This window comes from Macadamia integrifolia, chromosome 12, assembly GCF_013358625.1.
Source record: "Macadamia integrifolia cultivar HAES 741 chromosome 12, SCU_Mint_v3, whole genome shotgun sequence".
Taxonomy (NCBI): domain Eukaryota; kingdom Viridiplantae; phylum Streptophyta; class Magnoliopsida; order Proteales; family Proteaceae; genus Macadamia; species Macadamia integrifolia.
In genome coordinates, this window is record NC_056568.1 from 29,239,817 (window position 1) to 29,262,992 (window position 23,176).

General features: G+C 40.0%; 1 protein-coding gene and 1 pseudogene across 2 annotated transcripts; both read left to right on the forward strand.

The window, feature by feature from the left end:
- Nucleotides 1-2,832: 2,832 nt before the first annotated feature.
- On the forward strand, nucleotides 2,833-3,371 carry LOC122056924 (annotated as a pseudogene).
- A 1,116-nt stretch (nucleotides 3,372-4,487) lies between these two features.
- LOC122057752 (serine/arginine-rich splicing factor SR45-like) lies at nucleotides 4,488-22,597 on the forward strand. 2 transcript variants are annotated; one of them, XM_042619993.1, is made up of 13 exons: nucleotides 4,488-4,808; nucleotides 10,490-10,555; nucleotides 11,705-11,793; nucleotides 11,884-11,930; nucleotides 12,017-12,097; nucleotides 12,180-12,342; nucleotides 12,436-12,658; nucleotides 12,737-12,802; nucleotides 15,625-15,738; nucleotides 20,441-20,507; nucleotides 20,598-20,635; nucleotides 22,038-22,074; nucleotides 22,174-22,597. In XM_042619993.1, the coding sequence occupies exons 1-13, from the start codon at nucleotides 4,603-4,605 to the stop codon at nucleotides 22,195-22,197; spliced, it is 1,221 nt and encodes a 406-aa protein (XP_042475927.1). In that variant the 5' UTR covers nucleotides 4,488-4,602; the 3' UTR covers nucleotides 22,198-22,597. The 2 variants fall into 2 exon arrangements, with proteins under 2 accessions (XP_042475927.1, XP_042475926.1); XM_042619992.1 differs by lacking the exon at nucleotides 22,038-22,074 and having other exon boundaries at nucleotides 4,492-4,808.
- Nucleotides 22,598-23,176: the final 579 nt, after the last annotated feature.

The window sequence follows — 23,176 nt, forward strand, 5'->3', positions numbered from 1 at the left end:
GGGACACGGAGGCACTATGCAATCGTACTATTGTCATATAGGAGCATGCGGTATTAGGATTCTCACCATCCCGTGCTACGACCCTTTCCAACAGGGGTTAAGGTGTTGGGTTATCATTTGGGGGGAAGCAGTGGTCGCGGTCGTCGGGTCACTGTGGCGGTTAGACATAACGCCCGACGGGTCATGTAGGACAGTCGGTAACCCCGGTGGTACATTCAAGAGGGCCAATCGTACTGCTTTTAAATTGCTGGAGTCAGCACCTTTATTTTCAGTCATTTACATTTCTGTTGAGAGCCGGTGGACGGCATTGTCTTTACTTTTCCGAGTACTCACGGTGGGCCTTCTCCGACAGCCCTATGGGCGTATCGCGGGAGGGAGTTCACGGCTCGTACCCGGAGTATACGCGCACTGTGGTTGTAGTAGCACTAAAACCAAGGACTTAGTAATGTTGCTTAGGTGGATGTGATTTAAAATGTATAGCATGGCATGTAGTGCATATGATGTGTTGTGATGTGTGGACTGCTGTGTGGTCCATCTTTCTACTTACTGAGCTAGTGAGCTCATCCCACGTGTACACCCCTTTTTAGATGATTTTGCAGGTCATACATCTGAGGAGTATGGGGTGGGTCCCACAGTCGAGTTTCCTGAAGAGGACTGGTGGACCCCTGAGGAGTTAGAGCACGGCGCCGACTGCTCGTGTGAGAGTTGTGCTGCGGGACAGCACTTCTGAGGCCGTGCTGAGCTCCACTTCTGAGGCCGAGCTAAGCTCTTCTATGTGATGCCGAGCTGGGCACAACCCTTGATTCCGAGCTGAGCTCCAACCTTGAAACTGAGCCGAGCTGTGCACTCTGATTGTTCTGATGATTTCCTGTATATACTTGATATATGAATTGTGCTTTTATTGTGTAATTATCATGCCTTCGGGCCCACATGTATATAATTATTGTATCACAATTCGGGTATCAAGTATATGGGATTTATTCACAGGTAAAACTTAGTCTTCCGCTGATCTGATGAACTTATGTTAGTGTGCGTATAGCCGTATACTGTGGTGGAATACAGTATCTGATGATCCTGGCAGGTTTGGGTTAACCGGTGTTAACTCGATCACCGCTCCGGTTCAGTGTGAATGGGGTGTGACAGCTTAGCCTTATCCCAACTAAATGAGGTTGGCTACATGGATCCGCAAATATTTGATTAAAAAAAAAAAAACTCTTTGCGGTATCCCACTCACGAACCGTCTGCAACTCGAATCTTACCCCTCCAAGTAGCTCTGTTAGATGTTATACTTGGGTGGAGACTTAACTTTTGCATGTCTCCACTAATTAACTCATCAATGGTCAATTTTGGTCTGCCTCTAGCCCTTTTGGCTCCATTCATCTGCATCTGGTCACTCCTCCATACTGGGGCATCCAAGGGCCTCCTTTGGACATGCCCAAATCATCATAACCAACATTCTCTAAGCTTATCCTGAATTGGGCAACTCCTAGGTCCGATCTAACCTGGTCATTTTTTATTATATCTCTTAGGGTTTTGCCACACATCCATCTTGACATCCTCATTTCAGCCACACTCAACTTATCTATGTTACGTTTCTTGACTGCCCAACATTTTGCACATACATCATAGCTGGTCTTATGGCTGTCCTGTAGAATTTTTCTTTAAGCTTTAGAGGAATACATCGATCACATAACACTTCAGACACCCCTCTCAATTTCATCCATCATACTTTAATTCTATAGGAAACATCATCATCAATCTCACATTATTTGTTTAACGTAGAGCCCATGTACCTGAAACAGTCACTTTGCGGGATCTCTCTCCCCTCAATTTTCACTTACTCGCTATCAATCATCGATCTACTGAAGTTATACCTCATATATTCTATTCTCGTTCTACTTATCTTGAGACCTCTTGATTCCAAAGTATATCACCATAGTTCCAACTTATCATTAGTCTCTATTACTGTTTCACTGACCAGAACAATATCATCTACAAATAGCATACACCACTAGACCTCTCCTTGAATATTATTGATTAAATCATCCATTACAAGTGTAAATAGATAGGGGCTCAATGCAGATTCTTGATGTAAGTAAATATTAATTGGGAACTCAGCCCCTATTAGAAACAACCTCACCAATAAAAAATCCATTAACTTTAACATGAAAAGAGACTGAATAAATGCATCTCATAATCCAATTAATCTAAGTAACATAAAAACCAAACCTAAGAACCAAATTTTTATAAAATTCCATTATACTGTATCATATGCTTTACAAGGTCAGTTTTAGAGCCATATCATCCTATGGTAGGCAAAAATTCTAGTTGCAAATTATAAAAAAATAAGGAAAAACATGATTCACCATGACTAGGTTTGATTAGGCCAAGTCATATTTTTCTATTTTTGAAAAAATTGCATTGCCATCCCCTGAACTTTGGTCCTTATTCAATGCCACCCCTTGGACTTTTCGAAAGACCAAAGACACCCCCTGAAAATTCAAACAATTCCAAATCAGACCCTACCGTTAGCTAACTGTGTTAAGTGATAGAACCGCTGTTATTTTTTTACAAAATACCCAAAATACCCTCGACTATTATGATAGGATAATATTACCCTCCCTTTCCCTTCTTCTTATAAACTCAAATGGTTCTCCCGCCTCCGGCATATGTTCGTGAGCACCCCTCCCCTCTGGCTAAGGTTCGCAGCTACCCACCGGAATACCACCATCGTACCTACGATTAAACTACCACCATCATCATCATCATCATCCCATCCTAACAGTGGATCCGAGTCTGTCTAGGCTTCAAGTCTTATGATATGTCATACAACACCAGCTTGACAAAACCCTAAATCCAAAGCTAAGGCAGGTGTGGACAACCAGAGACTACGAGCGTAAGATATAGGTATTCGCAAAGTTTTTCACCGACCTCAAGCAGAAAAACCTTATGTCCTACGATTCCAAGGAGCTTTGTATCGAAGCCCGAGTTAGCCAAGAGGTGGCTGCGCTACAGAGAATCGGTGTATCAGACTCGATTGGGATGGATTTGGTCTAGTATCCTCCATTGGCGATGATTGGTGATTTCCACAACCAACCATTTGGCAACGAAAGCTTCAATTTTGAATTCTCGAACGTGTTCGACCACGCAGTCTACCCATCCAAGTTCGTTGGAAAAATCGAACAGACATTGAAGCCCGGAGGTATCTGCATTTTGCACATGGCTTTACCAGAAGGTCCGATAGGTACTCGGCCAACGACCTCTAATGTGTGGAGTCTTTCGTGGAATTGTTTGAGTTAGAGCTCATTCATGTCCGTTTTGTTGATGGATTCGATCTCGACACAGAGTTGGTTCTCTGCAAAAAAGAATAACAAGTAAAAACGCCATTATTGATTTTTGTTCTTTTCTGTTTAATGTTTTCTTGGGCTTTAGGGTTCACAAGGAGTCATTGATCAATTCATCATTCATGGCTACTACCTCTTACGTTGCCTTTCGATTTTGGGGTTCTAAATTTTTTTCCATTTTTGTTCCAGTTGAGTTTTGAGAAGTGAAGATTAACCTTCGTCGGAGGGAATGGGTAGCCGTGAACCTTTGCTGGAGGGGAGGGGTGCTCACGAACCTAAGCCGGAGGGGAGGGGTGCCCACGAACCTACATGGAGGCGGGAGAACCGTGTGAGTTTAGAAGAAGGGAAAGGGAGGGTAATATTGTCCTCTCACAATAGCCGAGGGTGATTTGGGAATTTTGTAAAAAAATTAATAGAGGTTCTATCACTTAACGCGGTCGGCTAACGGCAGGGATTGATTTGGAATTGTTTGAATTTTTAGGGGGTGTCTTTGGTGTTTCGAAAATTCCGGGGGGTGGCATTGAATAAGAACCAAAGTTTAGGGGGTGGCAATGCAATTTTCTCTTTATTTTTTTAATAATGTGTGGGTCATTATCAGCTGAGCGCAGTAGTACTCGTAGTGGAAATTCATAATATCAAATCAACCCTGAGAAGAAATATCCCCAAAACAGTGGTTTTTCATTTTCTAAGGCTGTGTTTGGTAGCTAAGCGAAGAAAAGAAAAGAAAAGAAAAAAGTACACTTTTTGTACTTCTTTTCTTAGGTTAAAAATTTCTCTTTGCACTTGGTATATCTTCATCCAAGAGAATATTCATATTTTCAAATTCAAAATTTTATTTAGGAATTGTGAAATTTTCTTTTGCTCCCGTAAAAATTTTCTTACAAAAAACACAAGAAAACATGAGAAAATATAAAAACATAATAAGACAAAAAAGAATAATTACACAATGATATGTGTCTATCTCTCTTTTAAAATTCAAATATATATATATATATATATATAGATATATTTGCTTCTCTTGGTAGTCAAACATAGACTCTTTTTATCTTCTCACAATTTTTTCTCTTTTATTTTCTTTTCTTTTCTAGGTTTTTTTTTCTCCTGGCTACCAAACATAGCCTAAAGGAAAAGAAACCCAATAGCTTGCTGCTTAGAAAGCCCACTGCTTCTAGCTGTAAAACCCTTGTCTAGGGTTTCTGTCTTTTTGAACCGTCTGTGTCTGCTCACTCGGCCGTGTTTGTGGTCTCTGCAGGTAAACATGGCGAAACCTGGTCGTGGTCGTCCGGCCACGCCTTCGGGCTCGGACTCGGGTTCGTCTTCTCGGTCCCGCTCTCGCTCGACTTCTGGTTCAGATTCACGTTCTCGTTCGCTGTCCCGTTCTCGGTCTCGCTCCCTCTCTTCCTCTTCCTCTCCTTCTCGGAGTGTCAGTTCTCGCAGCAGATCTCCTCCACCTCAGAGAAAAAGGTTTGTACCTTTTGCTTCCCAACCTTTTCCGTTTTCCATTAGCCCCATTATTCTCTATCTGTGTTCCATTGTGCTTCGATGGAAAAGGAAGAATGCTTATGTTGGTTCATACTTCTTATTTTTGGTGGGTTGCAATATTAGCGTTTATTTAATAATTTAATTTATTATAGAACCTGGGAGATGGAGCTTATCTGCATAGTGGCTGTGCTCCGCTGTTCTGCAAGCGGGAGAGAATTCTAAATTGATGTCCATTTGTTAGGTTGGGCGTCGGTCTTAGAAGCTTTGGAGAGGAGATTCTCTTCGTAGAAGAAACGGTATCTATCAAGGGGGCCAGTATCACACCTTTGATAGCTTTCCCATCTACCTTGTCCTTGTGTTTATGTCTCTCTTTCACCATTGGCCATAGCAGTGGAACTTAAGATGCAACATTACCTTCTCTGTGGTGGTCTAGATGTTCAGCTGATCTAAAGTCTTAATGCTACAACGTGGGATGGCTACATGAATCATGTCCAACCATCCCAGGAAATGGAAAAAAAAAAAGCAACCCGGTGCACGAGGCTCCTGCTACTGCAGGGTCTGGGAGGGCAAATGTTCGCAGCCTTACCCCTTGTTTCGCCGGAGAGGCTGTTTCCAAGTTTCGAATTAATAGGTTGCAATAGCAAAGCGTGCCCACTCATCCCATGAAATGACAAAATTTTAAATTGGATCTGCTGATTCTTGGACATTTTATTTGGTGGTCAAGAATCCTAGTTGTCTTCATAGGAATGCTAGCCATGCATGTGGGAGAAAGTTGTAGATTATTTCAGTTTGGGTCTCAGTCGTGCTTAAGGTTTTGCAAGACTGATTTCAGATGATTCACTAGCACATGGTTCCAATTGGAACAAAAAATCTGAAACAGTTTCCCCGAAGAATGACAAATTTTAGCGCCTACAAGATTCATTGTTGGAGCCTTTATTTCTGGGAACTCCATTGGATGGCAACAAAGAGATTTTTTCACTAATGTAGCCATACCTCTGCAAAACTGCCTGTCAGTGTGATCAAGCGTCTTCTAAGAGAGGGGGGAGTCCAAGGCTCCATGGAAAGAATGAGAAAACTGTCGCAAAGGGATGGTACAAAAATATGCGGTGAATCAAATCCTATCTTGCATTAAAGAAATCTGCATGCCCTTGTTCATGAGATGATCCAACCCAATGGATATGCCAGTGGCAGCTGGCCACAAAAAGAAGGTCACATTATTAAGAACTGGAGGCATACAAATTAACCTTGAGAGGAAAATTCACAGGATTTGACACCGGTAGACAACTCAGTAAGATTTGACTGATAATTTGCATCAAACATCAGTTTCTGCAATTTTGATACTCATTATCCCCCTCCGATATTACAAACCTCGTCCAATTATGAGAGGAGTTAATAAAATTTGTGATCTCCCAGTCATTCTAGGTTCTTCAAAAAGTTTGGTATATATGGCAAAGTCCTAGTTATTAACATTATCCAACCGTGTGATGCAAAGGCATTTACATTAACAACCATCTTCTAGATGCTGGGGAACACCGTTTCGAGAACAAATCATGCACCGAACATCTGTGCAACTTCCACCTGGATGCCAAGGAGAAGAATAAAAACTTCCATCGTGAACTTCCACACTGACTGTATCACAAAAAAACCTGCACAATATATTTTGATTCCACCTATTTGAGCTACCCTGTTTTGCGGACCAAATTTTATTGTAGAGGCTATCTTTCCCAAGGATTTTTTTAAATACTTGAAGGTGGTATGAGCCTTTGCTTACATTCCCCTTAGAAAGATGACGTGGTTCAGAGTTACAGTAAGGATTTTAGCAGTTCACAAGAACTGGAACCATTCTTAGGCCAGGATCCATATAGGAATCATTTGAACTAGACTTGAGCAAATTCAGGACAGAATTGGCAAAAAATAAGGGAAAATTATGTAACTCAATAACCAATGGTTAGACCAGGCTGAAAACATTTTGGATATAAGGCTTATCACCCCTATCGATTGATGTAAAAATCTTGAAAATCAGAGATCAAGAAAGAGATGGAGCCCAGGGTGCTTGTATTTGAAGCTATGAACAAGAACTGAGATATTACACTGATATTGATGATCAGATATCTGGAACTGATTAAAGATGATTATAGCAGATTTCAGAATTTCAGATTAGGAGATTAGAAGCAATAAACAAGCAGAACTATGAATCCGATATACAGAGTAGATGAACAATGATGTAAGGTATGTCCAGCCTAGGTAAACAACCCCAATAGCAAAGCAACTCAGAAGTCACAGCCAATCACAGATCTGATCTCAGATAAGAGAATCTAAACAGAGCAAAGTAAGTCACAAAAGTAGGACTTAAATATATCTCAGAGATTAGGGAAAACAGAAGCTTCAGACCTGATCAGATTAGGCCCAGAAATAGAACTGACTAACCTTCAAAAGAAACCTCCCACAGAGCAGCAACAGCACAGCAGAAACTGAGACAAACCCTGGCGGAAACAGGATTTCGGTCGGAATAGAGGAGAAGGCCTGTGGCTTGCTCAGGTGGACTCCGGAGGGGCTGCAACTGTGATTGAAGGGGTCCCTTGGCGGCCTCAATAGGGTTTTGGAGATGAAGCCTGATGGTTTGGGAATTTCAGCCAAAATCGATTTGGCTTAAAACCCTGACACAAGTTGAAATCGATTTGGTAACTTTGGTTGTTCTTCAATATTCAGCTATGGGGGTGCCTGGAACTTCAATCGAGGCTTCAAGTAGTCTCAAATCACTCTGTCACAAACACAAATAAGAAGAAAATAAGGAGAAGAAGATGTATGAAGTTGTGATAGATGTAGGTGGGATATGGCTATCTCAGCTTGGGGCTCTCACCCACAATTATCTCAGTTGTTGATCCATCCTATCTCAGGAGGTTTTGGGCTATAATGGCTGCAATTCATCGAGTCTTCATTAATTAAAAAATTGGTACAACAATCTCTCTTTTATAGAGAGTAGACAGATTTACAATTAGGAAACTAACTCAAAAAGGAAACTTAACGTACTCTGGCAACTCCCACTGACTTGAACTTCAAGTGAACATAAAAGACAGATAAAAGGGACCTTCTAGAATATTTATTGACTTGTCCAACTCAGGTTTGACTGGTCAAACATAAAGGACAAAATGCAGCTCTATGAGAAATCGCAGGCAGCAAGAGAAGCTTCTGGACAGCTGGATTGATGGCTGCTTTGGGCTGGCAGCTTGGGCTCTTCTAAAAGATCAATTGAAGAAATAAAATATGGACAATCCAAGGTGCATCTATGCTGGTTTGATGGCTGCAGGTGTGGCCAGCATAGGGACAAAACAGTGAGGCCCAGCATGATCAACTCAAGGGCTGGCTGGTCTGGCTGACCTTCTTCCTCCTTCGGTAGTGTAGGCCAGCATATGTATCTACATCAAACAGCAGTGGAGAGATATCTTTTGGCTATAAAAGAACCAGAACTAGAAGAAGAACTGTGGGAGAAAAGCAATCGACCAAGGAAAAACTGCCTTCCCAGGTCAGTACTTTTAGTAGGCACAGCAGTAAGCTCATGAAATTCCTAACTAGACTCTAAAAGGACTTTGAGTCACCCTTACCATTTGAAAAAGAGAAGCAACTCAAGTCAGGACACTGCTCTACCTAACAAGTGACCTATTCTCCAACTCCTCTAACTACTACTAATTCCGTACACAAACTTAAACCCCTAAATATAGACTTATAAATTAGGTCCGTTACAAGATTAACTCTACAAAAGAGTAGCTCAAGGCCTATAGAACTTATCCATGCCCCAACATAAAGTCGTCCTAAGCCCAATTGGGCAGTCTTGACTGCATTAGAAGACAAATGGCATATGACTACAACAGAAGACAAGTGGCATTCTCATCCATCAAATAAAACCATTAGAGTCATCCTACATCAATCTGAAATTTGCCGTTTCGTCGAATGGATTGAAATGATTCATGTAGTCAATCAAAAGAAATTGTGTTAGCTTTTTTTGAGTTGAGCATAATCAAACATCTGTCCCACCATGTACAGGGTTTTGTTGCATTTTGTTGAGCTCCATTGCTGCAACAGCCGGCATGGTGATGAGAGGCATAAAACGTGGGTAATGTAGTTACATTAGCCTAGACTAGGTTGATAGTATCGCCACAGACCCCACCTAGATAGATACCTTTTTTCGCAGAATGAGAATCTTATCACAACACCTTATGACCTTTACCATGACCAAGGCCCAAAAATTAAATCAGTCTATTACTTGAACAGTTGATAACAATATCAGCACACCCTTGTTTTGCCATGTGGAAGAGTTATGTGGCAATTCTGAATTCTGATTGCTGATGTATGGGGATGATGCGGATTGGCCATGTGTCTGATTTCAGATTGAAATTCAAAATATCCTCCCATATGCATGCATACCCTCCCATATATGTCCATGCACCTGCATTGTAGTCCTGTAAACCGTCTTTATAGTCTGTGATTTGTATAAATTCTTGCTTTGCCACTTGGCACGCTTGGATTGGTATGGGATTTGACTGATGACAAGTGACCTTGGAGTCCACCCGTCCACAAATATTCAGCCCCAGCTGAACTTCCAAGTGGTAGTTAATAGAGTTGTCAAGGCGTTGACTAGGCGTCTAGGCGGTTTGCCTGGGGCCTAGGTGACAATCGCCTTGTTGCACTACATGTCGCCTTGTGTTTTGACACTTATTTATGCCAAATATCATTTAAGGTTATTTCATTTACTTAAGATATTATTCATAAATAAGCAAATACCCCCTATTTGAATCCAATAAAAATAGCTTAAAAATCAAATTCCAAAAGGATAAAAAATCAACCCCCTAGTCCAAGAACAAAAACTGGATTTTGGTTATAGGGGCGATTTTTAACTTTTAAATGCTAGGGGTTTTTTCTCAATTATGAAAATTTTATAAATTCTATCATGTTAGAACATTGCTAAAAACCAAAAGTCCGGTAAAATAATCTTTTGTTTTGATATCCATAAAATTTTTTTTCATTAAGGTGATTTTAACAGCATTCAATAAGTTTGATCGGAGCATAACTTTATCATTACAACTCAGATTTAAGTAATCTTAGACTTGTTGGAAAACTGGTTTTATGTTATAACTAATACAAAAGTCTCGTGTAAAAATAAATCATTTGACTAGTCAAACTTATTATAGAACAAGAGCATTTCTCAAAATGTTGATTTTTTATAACTTAATATGACTTAATGTTAATTTTTTTTTATGATTTGATGTGGCTAAATGCCTAAATGTTGATTTTTAATGACTTGATGTGGCTTAATCTTGATTTTTTTATGATACAAGGTATATTACTATATATAGCTTGCTAAATAATGTTAGAAAATAGGGAAAACAAAAAATAACAATTGGTCGCCTTGTTTGCCTTAAGGTGGACGCCTTCTCGCCTAAGCGCTTAGGCAACCCTCCACCGCCTTAGTTTGCCCTCCACCGCCTTAGTTTGCCTTAGCACCGTGACAACTATGGCAGTTATAAAAGGTGTGGACCTGTTATTGGGTAAATGCATGGTGAGGTGTCGCTCTCTTTAAGCTATTCTTTTCAATTCGCTGAAAAGTACTGGTTACTGGGCATATCTGAGTATCTGACAGAATATTATGGTATTGTTTCCTTATGCAGTCCTGCAGTTGCAGCCAGGCGTCGGCCTTCTCCTCCACCAGCTAAACGGGCTTCACCTCCACCAAGGTAATGTTTCATGCGAACTGTTTAGTCTCGTCTAAAATTGTATTTGGAAATATTAAAATTTTGACCAAGAAATAGGTAATTTAGCAGTTTAGGCGTCAAATTCTGTGTATGGCCTAATTTTTTTGAAGAATCCATCTGTTTTGTTCTTAGTTATAGCCTGTTATGCAGCATGGGTATGTGTAGTAGGCATAAATATTTGAGAGGGTGCTTTGACCATATTTTAACTGGTTGCAATTGTTTTCTTTATCGTTGGCAAATATGCTTTCTAGGCCACAATAGTTAAGCTGGCTGATTGACCAAACTCTCCCGACTAGTACAGCCAAAGGCTCACTTATCCAGTAGGAAGCATTGTTCTTTTGTGATTAAATTATGTTCCTCTTGATCAATGGGAATAGTAATTTAAAAAAAGATGTACTAGTTAGTCCAGTCATCGGCTTTATCCCAGCACGAGTTGTGGATTAAGAGATATTGAATACATTATATTATTAATGAATCTTGATATGCATCATATGTTTGGACTTTTTAAGCAAGCAATAACATCAAGACATGATCCACCCTTTTGGGAAGATCATTGGGTCATCAGCTAGGGCTGTTTCTGTTGTAAAATGTTCTGTTTTAAAGTTGATCATTTTGGAATCTCTCAAGAATTTTTAGGTAGCGAATTTTGTTCTATTCGAAATATACCATACACCTGCTGGTGTTACAGTAATGAATTTGTTATGTACCGAGGCTATGTGGCATCTCTTGCTCGGTATATAACAGGATTCTGAATAAACTCATGGATCAAAAAGGGTGTTTTGGGTGTGATGCATTTATTATCTGAAAATTTTTAATTGTTTGAGAGGTTGCTTTTGTCTTTATCTGTGGAAGCATTCATTGTTGAACCTGTTCCTTACCTGTCTCCGAAGTAAACCCTTATATATGTAGTCCAAATTCTTACCTATATTGCCTTTTATGCAAACCATTTAATTTATTGTGATGTATTTCACATGCTTTATTGCCTTTGGTTGAAGAAAAATAGCTGAGATTAGCTGGGAATGGAATAAATCCTTGCTTACCTACCTATTTCCTCCCAAACTTATACTTGAAGAGTCGCAACCTGTACTTGTTCATTTTATGCATATGTTCTAATGCTACTGGTTATTTCAGGAAAGCATCTCCAGTTCTTGAGTCTGTCGTTCTGCACATTGACAAGCTTACCAGGAATGTGAATGAAGGACATTTAAAAGAAATATTCAGTAAGTAGGGAAGAAGGCTATTATGCATGATCTGATTCTAAAGTCCTATTTTCCTTTCCATATAAATTTTGCTTTCCTCCTTCCTTGCAGGTAACTTTGGTGAAGTAGTTAATGTGGAATTGATTATGGATCGTATTGTAAGTTAGCATGTTTAATATTATTGTGGTTTACGCACTTGTTCATTCTATCCTGGTTTGTAATGTGGAAGTGGCAATGTTTCCAGGTTAATCTTCCTCGTGGATATGGCTATGTGGAGTTCAAGACGAGGGCTGATGCAGAAAAAGCGCAACTTTACATGGATGGTGTATGGTTCAATATACATACTGTAGATTTTTTTTGTGGGTGCCTGCTAATAGTAAATTGATGTTTTCATTGGCCTGATGTAGGCTCAAATTGATGGGAATGTTGTTCAAGCAAGATTCACCTTACCTCCACGCCAGAAAGTGTCATCCCCTCCAAAGGCTATTCCTGCCTCTCAGAAAAGAGAAGCTCCCCAAAAGGATAATGTTGGTGCTGATATTGAAAAGGATGGGCAGCGCCAGAGAGAACGTAAGCCAATTTTACAGCTGTAGATTCTTTTAATATAGCCATGTATTCTGTTCTGCTTGTAAACAATGACTTTTGTTGACCTAATTTCAACAGCTTCTCCACGTCGTAAACCTCTTTCACCACCACGAAGGAGATCCCCTGTATCACATCGAAGGCGGCCAGAATCTCCTCCACGACGACGTGTAGAGTCCCCTGTTCGTCGCCGAGGGGAATCTCCGTATCGTCGTGGTGAAACGACTCCCAGAAGGAGGCCAGCATCTCCTGTTAGAAGACGTTCTCCGTCACCTCTTCCAAGGCGGCACAGGTCTCCTGCACGGTTGGTTTCCTTTCACTTGAATGGCTTTTCTTCCTATTGATTAATCCAGTGGCCATTGACGGATTTTGTCATTGACAGAACTTCTCCCCGAAGAATACGTGGTAGTCCAGTCCGCAAGCGATCCCCTGTCCCGCTGAGGCGACGGTAAGATGCAATCAGCCATCCAAATTTGAAGTTCTCTGTACTATTAATTGTGCAAAGCTAGAATTGCATGGTGATTTCTGGTAGAGAAGAAGCGATACCTCTCTACCATTTTCTAGGTAAGTGAAAGGTCAAGGAAGCCTTGAAATTGGAATCTTGAACGCTGTGGGCATGGTTCTCTTATACTTTCCAAATAATTTTAAGGTTTCTAATTGCCTTGGGTGTGGTTGGATTTCTAAATTTTGAGGCATGGGTTAATTGAAGTTACAATTGTGGGTTAGTAGAACTCTCATTGCGATGTTCTGAAAACTGGTTGAGCTTGAGGTATTTGTGGTGTGGGGCACTGAATAATGTCCTATGTGGAAGTTGATGGATAAAAATCTTTTCTTCAATGTCATCCTCCATACTTTGTTATTGCAGACAGGGTTTTGAGTATGGTAAGTATCATATTGTATTGGTCAATAATACATATCGGTATCGGTGGATATCAATACGACATTTTTCCAAAAAATAAAAAATAAAAATTTTGTCAACCGATACGGTTCCATACAGTCTGATATGGGACTAATACGTCTGATACGGGATCGATAACACTTGATACACCTCCATTGAATGTGCAAAACATAAAACGTAATGTAAGGTTCAAATTGCAAGTTCGAACCTAACCCACAACATTCCAATACTAACAACAGTACTATATAACACCAGTTTTCACCAACATAAAATACCAGAACACCAAAACCGTAGGTGAACAGCGAGGTAATTTATTCTCGTAATTCTCAATTAGGTTTAACAGTGAATTAGATTGATGTCCTGCCCAGAAGAAACAAAATAGGACGAGTCTGGTCTGGCCAACAGAAATTGGGCTGATACCCACAAAATAAAAGATTTCAGAATTAGTAAGTAAGCACCTCAGATGGGGCAGATCTTCCTGTCGAGGGTTGTGCTTGTAGGTTGGAAATAACTCCTAAAATTCTCAGTCCATTGTGGCGGCCAGATGGTGAGATGTGAGGGAGTTTCTGAATTAGACAGTAAAATCAAAATTAGCAACTTACAGTGCACGGCCATATCCAGTCATTGGTTCAGGCTGCAATCACCATTGATGGAGGGGTTGAGGGTGAGTGCTACACTGCCAAAGTAGGTGCTGAATCTGATGTCTCTTGATCTGGAGTTGCAGTGGCTCAAAGTCTGATGCAGAAATCACATCACCAGTACAGTAGAGCCGTATGGTAGAAGTTGCACTTTCAGGAACCAGGTTCTGTGACACTCGATGGGATAGTGTTCTAGGGATTGCAGCGGCAACAGAGAAAAGGGATAGGAAGAAGATGGGGTTGGGGGAATGACCAAGGCCTCTTACCTATGGCCTTGGTCAGTCTTTCCTAAGGTCTCTCACCTCACTTCAGTGCATCTCACAGCCATGGTATTAAAACCAAACTTACTTTCATTAATCAAAGTAGAAATTAAATATAAAGCTTAAAAGACAATATAAACTTCAAAATAGAAAATGAATAAAATCTAACTTTGTCATTGAAGAACTGCTAGTCGGTGGCTTGATATATGGGCCTAAGTAATATCAGAGTATGGTCCCAAATATGCTGGTTTGATGGGTGAAAGAATCTGGACTGGCTGTTGCTGATTTCCCTTTGACCTCCGTCAATCTACATCAAGCTGTGAGTGAGATAGGTATTTGAGAGCAACCGAAGGAGTTGGAGACTTGATTTTCTCTTCGATATGAGTTGATGGAAATCATCTAATGTTAAAAAAAAAAACACCTAATCTTCATCATTTCAACAAGTTTTGGGGATTTACAGTACTCAAATCATGGAACAAAGCTGATTTGGGTAAAAAAAGGGTAATGTTGCAGATATCTTTCTCCTTTACCCCACAAATCTGCAAAAATACCTCTTTGAAGCATTGCTAGTCGGTGGTTTAAAGGAAAATTTTATTGGATGGTCTTATGATTGGCTTTGATGTATGGTGCGGAATTTTGGGAAATTAAGAAGCATCATATAGATAAACTCAATGCAACAAAGATGAGGATGTTGAGATGGATGAGTGGTAAAATTAGGAAGGATAAAAGAATGATCATATTGTTGCTGGCTTGGGAGTAGCTCCGATACATGAGAAGCTACGAGAAGGTCGTTTGAGGTGGCATGACCATGTTCAACGGTGGCCTTAGAATGCTCCAGTACGGAGGAGTGATTTGATTCAGATTGAAGGTTTTAAAGAGCTAGGGGCATACCTGAAATGACCTTAGGAGAAATGGTGAGGAAAGACTTGCATATCTTACGTCTTGTATCAATTGTGACATCAAATAGAGCTTAGGGCAAGGATCCATGTAGCGAACCCCATTTAGTTGGGATGAGGGTGAGTTGCTGTATAGTATAGGTGTTTTATGCTTGAAAACTATATTTTATATGTGTCATAAGCACATTCATTCATTTCTTTACCATTTCCATGCGTATCTTTACCATTTCTTGCATCTCTCCAATACAATACGCCTCTTAAAATCACATTTCCAGTACGATACCCGAATTTGATACTTAAATCCTTGATTGCGGATGATGTCTTTCTTCAATCAAATTTACGTAGATTTATATGGGTTTTGATCAGTCTAGATTTTTTTTATTCAGAGACTTCTTCTGTATTGTGTGAGTTCATTTGATGTTGATGCTATCTATTTATTGTAGCAATTGTTGGAATCTGGAAATTCCCTCATGCACCCATTTTGGATTGAGTATGACTTAACAAAATTGTGCATGATTATTTTCCGCAATATTTCCTTGTTTTGGCTTCCTGTACAAATGAATTTTCTTTTTGTCCAGTTCTCCTCCTAGACGAGCACGTAGTCCTCCTAGAAGGTCACCAATCCGTCGGCGTAGCCGCTCTCCTGTTCGTAGGCCTGCTCGGTCACGTTCAAGATCAGTCTCTCCTCGCAGGTAGCTATGCCATCGTATGATGCCAATTGCCAATGCCTGCTAGCTTAACATTTCAAAACAATAGCACAATCATGCATGCTTTTCACTTGAGGTGAAAAGGTCATCCTCTCCAATCCATCCCTTTTGTATTTAGTAGTTTATTTAATTTGATTTTTTTCCTTTTCATTTTCTCCTTAAACCTATTACTTTTATATTATATGCTGTTTTTTTTTTCCTTTATCCAGAAATTAGTCAGTTTAACTAAACTTGTCTGTGGGAACTGAAATGGATGCACATTTGGGCTTGTGTGATTTCCAGTCCTTTTTCATTTGAATTTGACATGTTTCAAGTGGTTTTGCGTGTGTATATGTGAAGAATTTTATGGATAAAAGACATCATATCACGACAATGCATTGTTCAATTTACAACTTGGTTGATTGTGATGTAGATCACCGGTTCCAGTCCAAGTGTAGCCACAGGAACAAGGCCCCAAAACCAGTCCCGAATCGCTGTGAGAGAAAGCCTGGTCCGATGTGACCTGGTTCTTGGTTTGATGGAGCACATTCCAGGGGCCCAGATTTCTAATTTTTAGGAGCATATCATAAGAGAGCAGGTAGATTATGTGGGGATTATAAGTCCAGATTTGGATAGAGTATTGGCCGGCAGTTTAATAGAGATATTTCCCAGATTTCATTGCTAGTTAAGGAGGAGATAATGTCCAGATCGTGTGGGCCCCATGGTCAACTGGTGAAGTACATTTTGAAGACCAATTTTTACAGCAGCTTGGACTCCCACTCTCTAAGGATGCGATCTGGAGTTGCTTTCTATTTTAGTTATTTCTATTTGCTTGTTATAGTTAATTAGCTAGGATTAGTTTCTAATTTCGGTTTTAGAGACTAGAAGTTTACTTTACTTGAGTTTCTATTTGGTAATTGGGAAAGGAATTGTTTGGATTTATTTTTTAGATGTTTCTAGAAGATTTAGGATGTAATTGGCCTTTATAAATAAAGGCATGAGGCTGAACCCAGCAGCCAACTATATCGAAAAAAAGGTAAGAGTTTTGGTTTTGGAACCATGTTATGCTGTGAGAGGCAGTGGGGAGGGTGAGATGCCTATACTTGTGAGTGGGTGAGCGACCGGGAGAGAGGGAGGCTGAATCCTATTCTATCCTTTCTTTTCTATCTTTTGTTTTCTTCTTTTTCCATCGATCTCTGCAAGTATTCTGTTTTGAATTTTAAGACTGTTGAAGGCCATTCAAAGGCCTGATTCCACTGTTGAGAAGCATTGTTTGGTTGCTATTTGAAGGCTGCTGCTATTGCTCATCGAGAACCCTACAAAACAGTCCACTCGATTGGGGTTTCAAGGTCATCCAAGCCCCTTTGAGTGTCATCGTTGATTTCTAAATTTAAATTCTAAATTTTTGTCAATCGATGTACTTGTTCTACTTTAGTGGAATGTTGTTGTGGTTCAGTACTTGATCTGAGGTTCACTAGTTGTGTACGAGATCCTGTCTGGGGTTAGGTCGTTTATGACCGAACCTTACATTAATTTGGTATTAGAGCCAGTAAGCCATGGAGGGACGGCAGAGGGAGTTGACGGTTGCTGAATTCTACTTCCCACTGAAGGCTGATTGTGCAAGTCTGATTCGACATCTTCACCAAACTTGTGGATGTCTGATTTGACATCTTTACCAAACTCGTGGATGGGTTTTTTTCAAGATGGGTAGAGTTGATGTAGTTCAAGAAAGTAAGAAGGGTACCAGAAAACCGGGCCATCAAATTGGAATATTGGACCAAGAATGGACTAATATGTGTAATTTTGAGTGTCCAACGGGTTGTATGGGCCATGGGATTTATATTTGTAATGGGACAATTCTATAAAGCCCAAATATTAGGGATTGAGGTCCAATTCTATAAGCCCAAAATATTAGGGATATAGGTCCTATAGGAGATTAAGTAGTTTGTTTTCATTTTTTGGGGGATTATGTAGTTAGTTTTCATTTTTTGTTTCTCAGTCATTAAGAATATTAGGTTTATATTTTTAGTTTCTATATCCTTGTATGTGTTATTTAGTAGCTCTTGGATCCATGTGGCCGACCCCACTAAGTGGCGTTGTCGTCGTCGTTGTTGTTCTTCATTTGCCAAGAGAGTTTCTATTTTTGTATTAAGGCAATTTATAAATAAAGGAGGCAATTCCTAGCGTTCCACGATTTGACAGCCATTGAATGAGTGCTTTGTGCATGTGTGTGTGAGTGAGTGTGAGAGACAGCAAGATTGGTAAGAGGCCATCTCCTAGAAGGTGGGAGACCAACATATCCTTTTCGTTCTTTTTTCTTCCTCTTCCTTCTCTCTCCATCTTGTTGTTTGTTACTTTTTTTTTCCCTGCACTAACTCAGTATCTGAGAGGAATTGAGATACTGTTTTACACTGATGATTGTTACTGTTTGATCCTTGAAGATTGATCTATTGAGTTTCACAGAACCTGCCTTGTGTAGACACAACTTCTTCCCTGCGGCTCTACTGTAAGTCTGTAACGGTGTTTTACTACCGTGAGCTACAAGCCCAAGAACCCCAGATCTAATCCTCAATTTCTGACCCAACTTTGGAAGCATAACACCATTCCTAGGCCCCTCATTCGATAGTGATTTCTTCCCTATAACTACTACTGTGGTTCTTGATCACAACTTCATCTTCAGAATTTTAAGCCCTAATTTTGGTATGCGATTGGGTAATATAGGCTGCTGCCAATTGTCTAGTTTGCTGGGGTTATTGGTTGTGTGTGTTGGGAGTACTAAGGGTTGTTAAAACCTATTGTTACCTACTGTTGAGTGTACGTTCTTATATTGATATCAGATCAGAACCATTACTTGTTTAGGGTTGATTCTGTGATCCTATCTGGGGTTAGGTTAGTTGTGACCTAGCTTTACATTAGATTGGGAATCCATGTATAAAATTTCAAGATGCCAAAGTTATCCTGAATGGTGTTACCTTTATGCCCTTTGTTAGAAAATTGGCTTCGTTTTATATTTTTGTCTATACTGCTATAAATGTTCCTAAATTGTTAATGAAGTCTCTTTGTGGGAGCCAATCACCTAAAAGGAAATATAGTTTTGAGTTTCTACTGAGATCCTGATCTCTTGTGACAGCCAAACTGACACTCCTTATGCATCTCAACACTTGTTGCACACATAATAATGCAACAGTTCCTGGTTCTTTCAGCTCCTTTCTGATGCAGTACAAGGCCAGTCCAAACAGGCCCCTAAATAGTTCAGCTGGGTTAAGTTACAACCAGCCCAAACCAAGCCCTTTTCGGGCCATCGACTCAAGTCATAGTCAGGCACATACTTGGGTCCATATATGTTGGCTATACTTAAGCCCAAGTTCCTGTTCTTTTCATGTAGCCATCAACCCAGCAGCAACTGAGGGAGATTTTTTGACTGATTTTGTTGGTCCCATTTGTAGAAACGCAACCCTAAAACGATGCAAAGGATAATGGAAAAACAAGAACAAACAATGCACAGATTTACGAGGTTCGGCAAGATTGCCTACGTCCTCTGTGAGATGAGATTCTGCTTCACTATTAATGGAGAATAGGGTTATAATGCACGTCCTCACACCTCTCAGTATCGCTTGCATTACAGAGAAAGAAACCCTCGCTACAAATATATGGTGAAAAAACCTAATCCAGAAAGTACAAAACTGCCCTCAAATAAAAAATTCGAGCTGGCGGCTGCGCCCCTTACACCCCCACTATGCAAGGGGGCCTCCTGCCCCCCTTGCAAGCCCTACGGCCCACCGTCCTGCAAGTCGAGGCGCCTGCACCAATACTCCATGGATTAAACTGTGACGGAATACAAGACATCGTACACCAACACCCATAGGCCCTTGCATGGAGGAGGACCTTTCGAAGATCTTGTGGGAGCCATGGAAGATTGCTTACTGGAGTGAAGATCTTATTGCTGGCATGGTTTAGTTTCTATTTATTTAAGTTTATAATTCTGTATTTTCTCCATATTAATAAGTAGGAGTTTTTAATTTCTTACTTTGTATTTCCTTGTAATGAAGAAGACTTGGTTACTTGGACATCAAGTAGCCCACACTGGTTTGGGTTACTTTTTAGAAGTTGTAATTGCTTGATTATAAATAAAGGAGGGGAACTTACCCCATGGTTTTGGCAAAGGAGCTGCAGTTCTTGTGGTGAAGCCTAGGTTTGGTAGGTGGTGAATCCTACTGTAGGCCTTGATACTGAAGCCAGGTCATGTCTTTCCCTCTTCCGTTTTTTCATTCCAGCAACAAGTACTTGCGTGGGTAACATTGAAGGTGATTTGAAGTCTTTTTTCGTTTTTTGGTTTGATTCAGTACTGATTTCTCACCTTACTACTGCTGTGTTTTCAGTTGCTACTCACCTCTATTCTTCCCGACTTGTACTTAGTTACAGTAGTCAGCGATTCCAGCTAGGGTCCTAAATGAATCTCAGACTTTTCATTGTTAACATTTTAACATTTTATTCAGGATGTGTCGTGCAACTTTCTACATTTTGTAGCAGCCTTGCATGGATCTCTTGTAGTTACACTTATATAAACAAAGTCAATGAAACAGTTTTACTTCTTGAGTTATTTACCGCGAGAGGACTTGTTTTTCATCGCTATTATTTATAGCTTCTTGATAACTTTCTACCATTTTAACATCTGTTTTTGTGTTGAATTGCCATTTGTTTGCAACAGGGGCCGAGCATTGGCTCAAAGACGTGGAAAATCTTCATCGTATTCTGGATCACCCAGTCCTCGCAAGGTATCTATAATCTTATTATCTTCTATTGCAGTTTAAATGTATTTGAAACCTCGTGTCTTTTCCAGTTCTAATGAACTTATTGCAACACAGGGAGCGAGGAAAATTTCAAGAAGTCGTAGCCCAAGAAGGTAGCATAATATTCTCTCTCATTCTAATGGTTTTCTTCTTATTATGTGAAAGTAAGGTGGTAAATCCAAATCAATCTTTTATTTAATAATCTGATTATTTCATTTCATATCCAATTTCGATTAGATATTAGACGGATCGAGGTTTGGTTGATCCAAATTCTAATCCATTAAGGACTCATATTTTCAGGACTGATTTAGATATACAAGTGTCCCACGGTAAGTGTATTTGTAAATTCCAAAATTGTAGTCTGGGAGGGTGCTCCCTCACTGTTGTCTGTTTCTGCGACGTTTGATGATTTGATCTTTTAATTGTTGGATAGGCTGATGCTAAATATAGTGGCCTAAATCAAGCATTTGGCCCATTAGGTATGGGCCTTGTCCCCTGTTTTCAGCAATCACTACCCAACAAACAGAAATAACCTTTTCCAAACAAATTTCAAAGCATTGTTCTGACATCTGGCAATGTCTAATGGGAATGAAATCTACACTTCTCTAGATGATAATGTGGATAACATGTCCACAAAATTAGTGCGTTTTTTCCCCAGTGGACTTCTAGAGCAACTGAGAGCACTGATGGTCTTGTTAAGCATGGGTTTATTCGTGTTTTTGTAATAGTTTTATTTATTGGTAAGGAAATGATAGTGCAAGATGGCGGCGTAAACAGAATGGCTGGGCACAAATCTAAACAAAGAAGTAAACAGGAGAATACAGCCTGCAACTAAAACCACCTGATGACGGTAAGGAAATGATGTTACAAGATGGCGACTTAAACAGAATGGTAGGGCCCAAATCCAAAACAAAGAAGTAAACAAGAGAATACAGCTCATAACCAAAACCACATGATGCTGATGATTTTGGACCCACTCGAATACTCAATAACTCAGCTGTAAGAATTAGTGACAGTTCCATGATTATTATAAAGGTTTAAATATAGTGGCAGAATCGTAAATACTAGGAACATTATGAAAGTGTAATAACCACTCATGTTGGGTGTGTTTTTGGGATCAGAAGTGAGAAAAAAAAACTGTATAAGATAAACCAATTATTAAATGGTTTTAGTTTGGGGAGTTGGAACTGATTAATAATTGGTTTGTGTCCATTACAACCCAAACCCATAAATTGAAACCGAACTGATTGACTCGCTTAACTGTTGTAGGAGGCTGCAAGATGTACTTGAAGTGGTTTGTAGAGGATTTGGACTGTACTGGCATATCCATTTTGTATTCCTTGGGTTGAGTTTCTGCCTGTAGATTATTATGCTACTTCCCTTATCCAGTGTACTGGCACACTAGCTATGTTGTTAATTTGTTGAATCTTGCATATCTCTTCCCATATGTCACTTTAAACCCTAATTTTCTGGGATAAAGGTACTGACTATTGGGGTAGTGTATTTGGGTAATAGATCCGGTCTAAGTGTAAGGAGGATAGACAAGAGACAGGTTGTGCAAATACTTCTCAACCAGTTGGTTGCATTAAATAATGATTTTCATTTCTGTGTAGCCTCTTTTTCTGATCAAGAGTGGATTGATTCTGCGCAGGCCTGGCCGAGGAAGAAGCAGTAGTAATAGCCGCAGCAGCAGTTCCCCGCCTGCAAAACCATAATAAGTTACTAACTAAACAGCAGGCAGATTTCTCTTCCCTCCCCTCCCCCCCAAATTGAAGGAAAAAGAAGAAGAAAACATATGGACCTTTTGATGTGATTTTAGAAAGGGAAACCCTGAAACATAAGACAGAAGTAAGATATCTCATGGTCTTCGAATTTGGTGGTTTTTTGTGATTGGATTCATGGCCTTGCCTTGCATGAGAAAGGGCTTTCCAACATTGGCTTTTCTAATTGTCTTAACATTTGTGGGATTCATGTTGTATGCATTGATGCTTCTAGAATGACTCCATTTTATTAGACTTGTAATAGGAACTTGGCACGACGTTGATAATTCCTGTGCTTCTGATGGTGCTTGATCATGGGATTGTGTTTGTCACTTGAATTCTTCTACTTTTTCATTATATTGTACACCAAATTTTGTGTTTTTTGAATATTCGTACTTCAATGATCTTTCATGATTTATGGTACTCAGTGCAAGTGCAGGATTCGATGGTGCTAGTAGGCAGGTGGAACTTGGAAGGGAGATATGATCATCTTTTGGACTTTTTTTTTACAAAGTATGGGGGTACAAGGGGGTGGGGGCTAGATGTGGAACGGGAGTCTTGAACCCGAGACTGACTGGGTGCAAGTGCTCTGCTGCACTGCATGCTAACCATCTGCGCTAAGCAGCTGACCACGATATGAAGTATGAACTGAACAGAAGACCATGTATCCACCTATCTATAAAATTTAAGCTGTCTAACATGCCATGTGACTATGTAAACTGTGGAAAAGCTTACAATTTACATCGAGACCAAGATCTGTGTGGCATCATGATAGTTGGGGGAAGGGATTGGCCTCTGTAAATCCAGAAAAGCTTTGTTTCAAAACAATGTTGGTGTCTCTTTGGACAATAAACATTGCCTTTTAGCTATAGTTTTTGAGGGGCAATACTACCC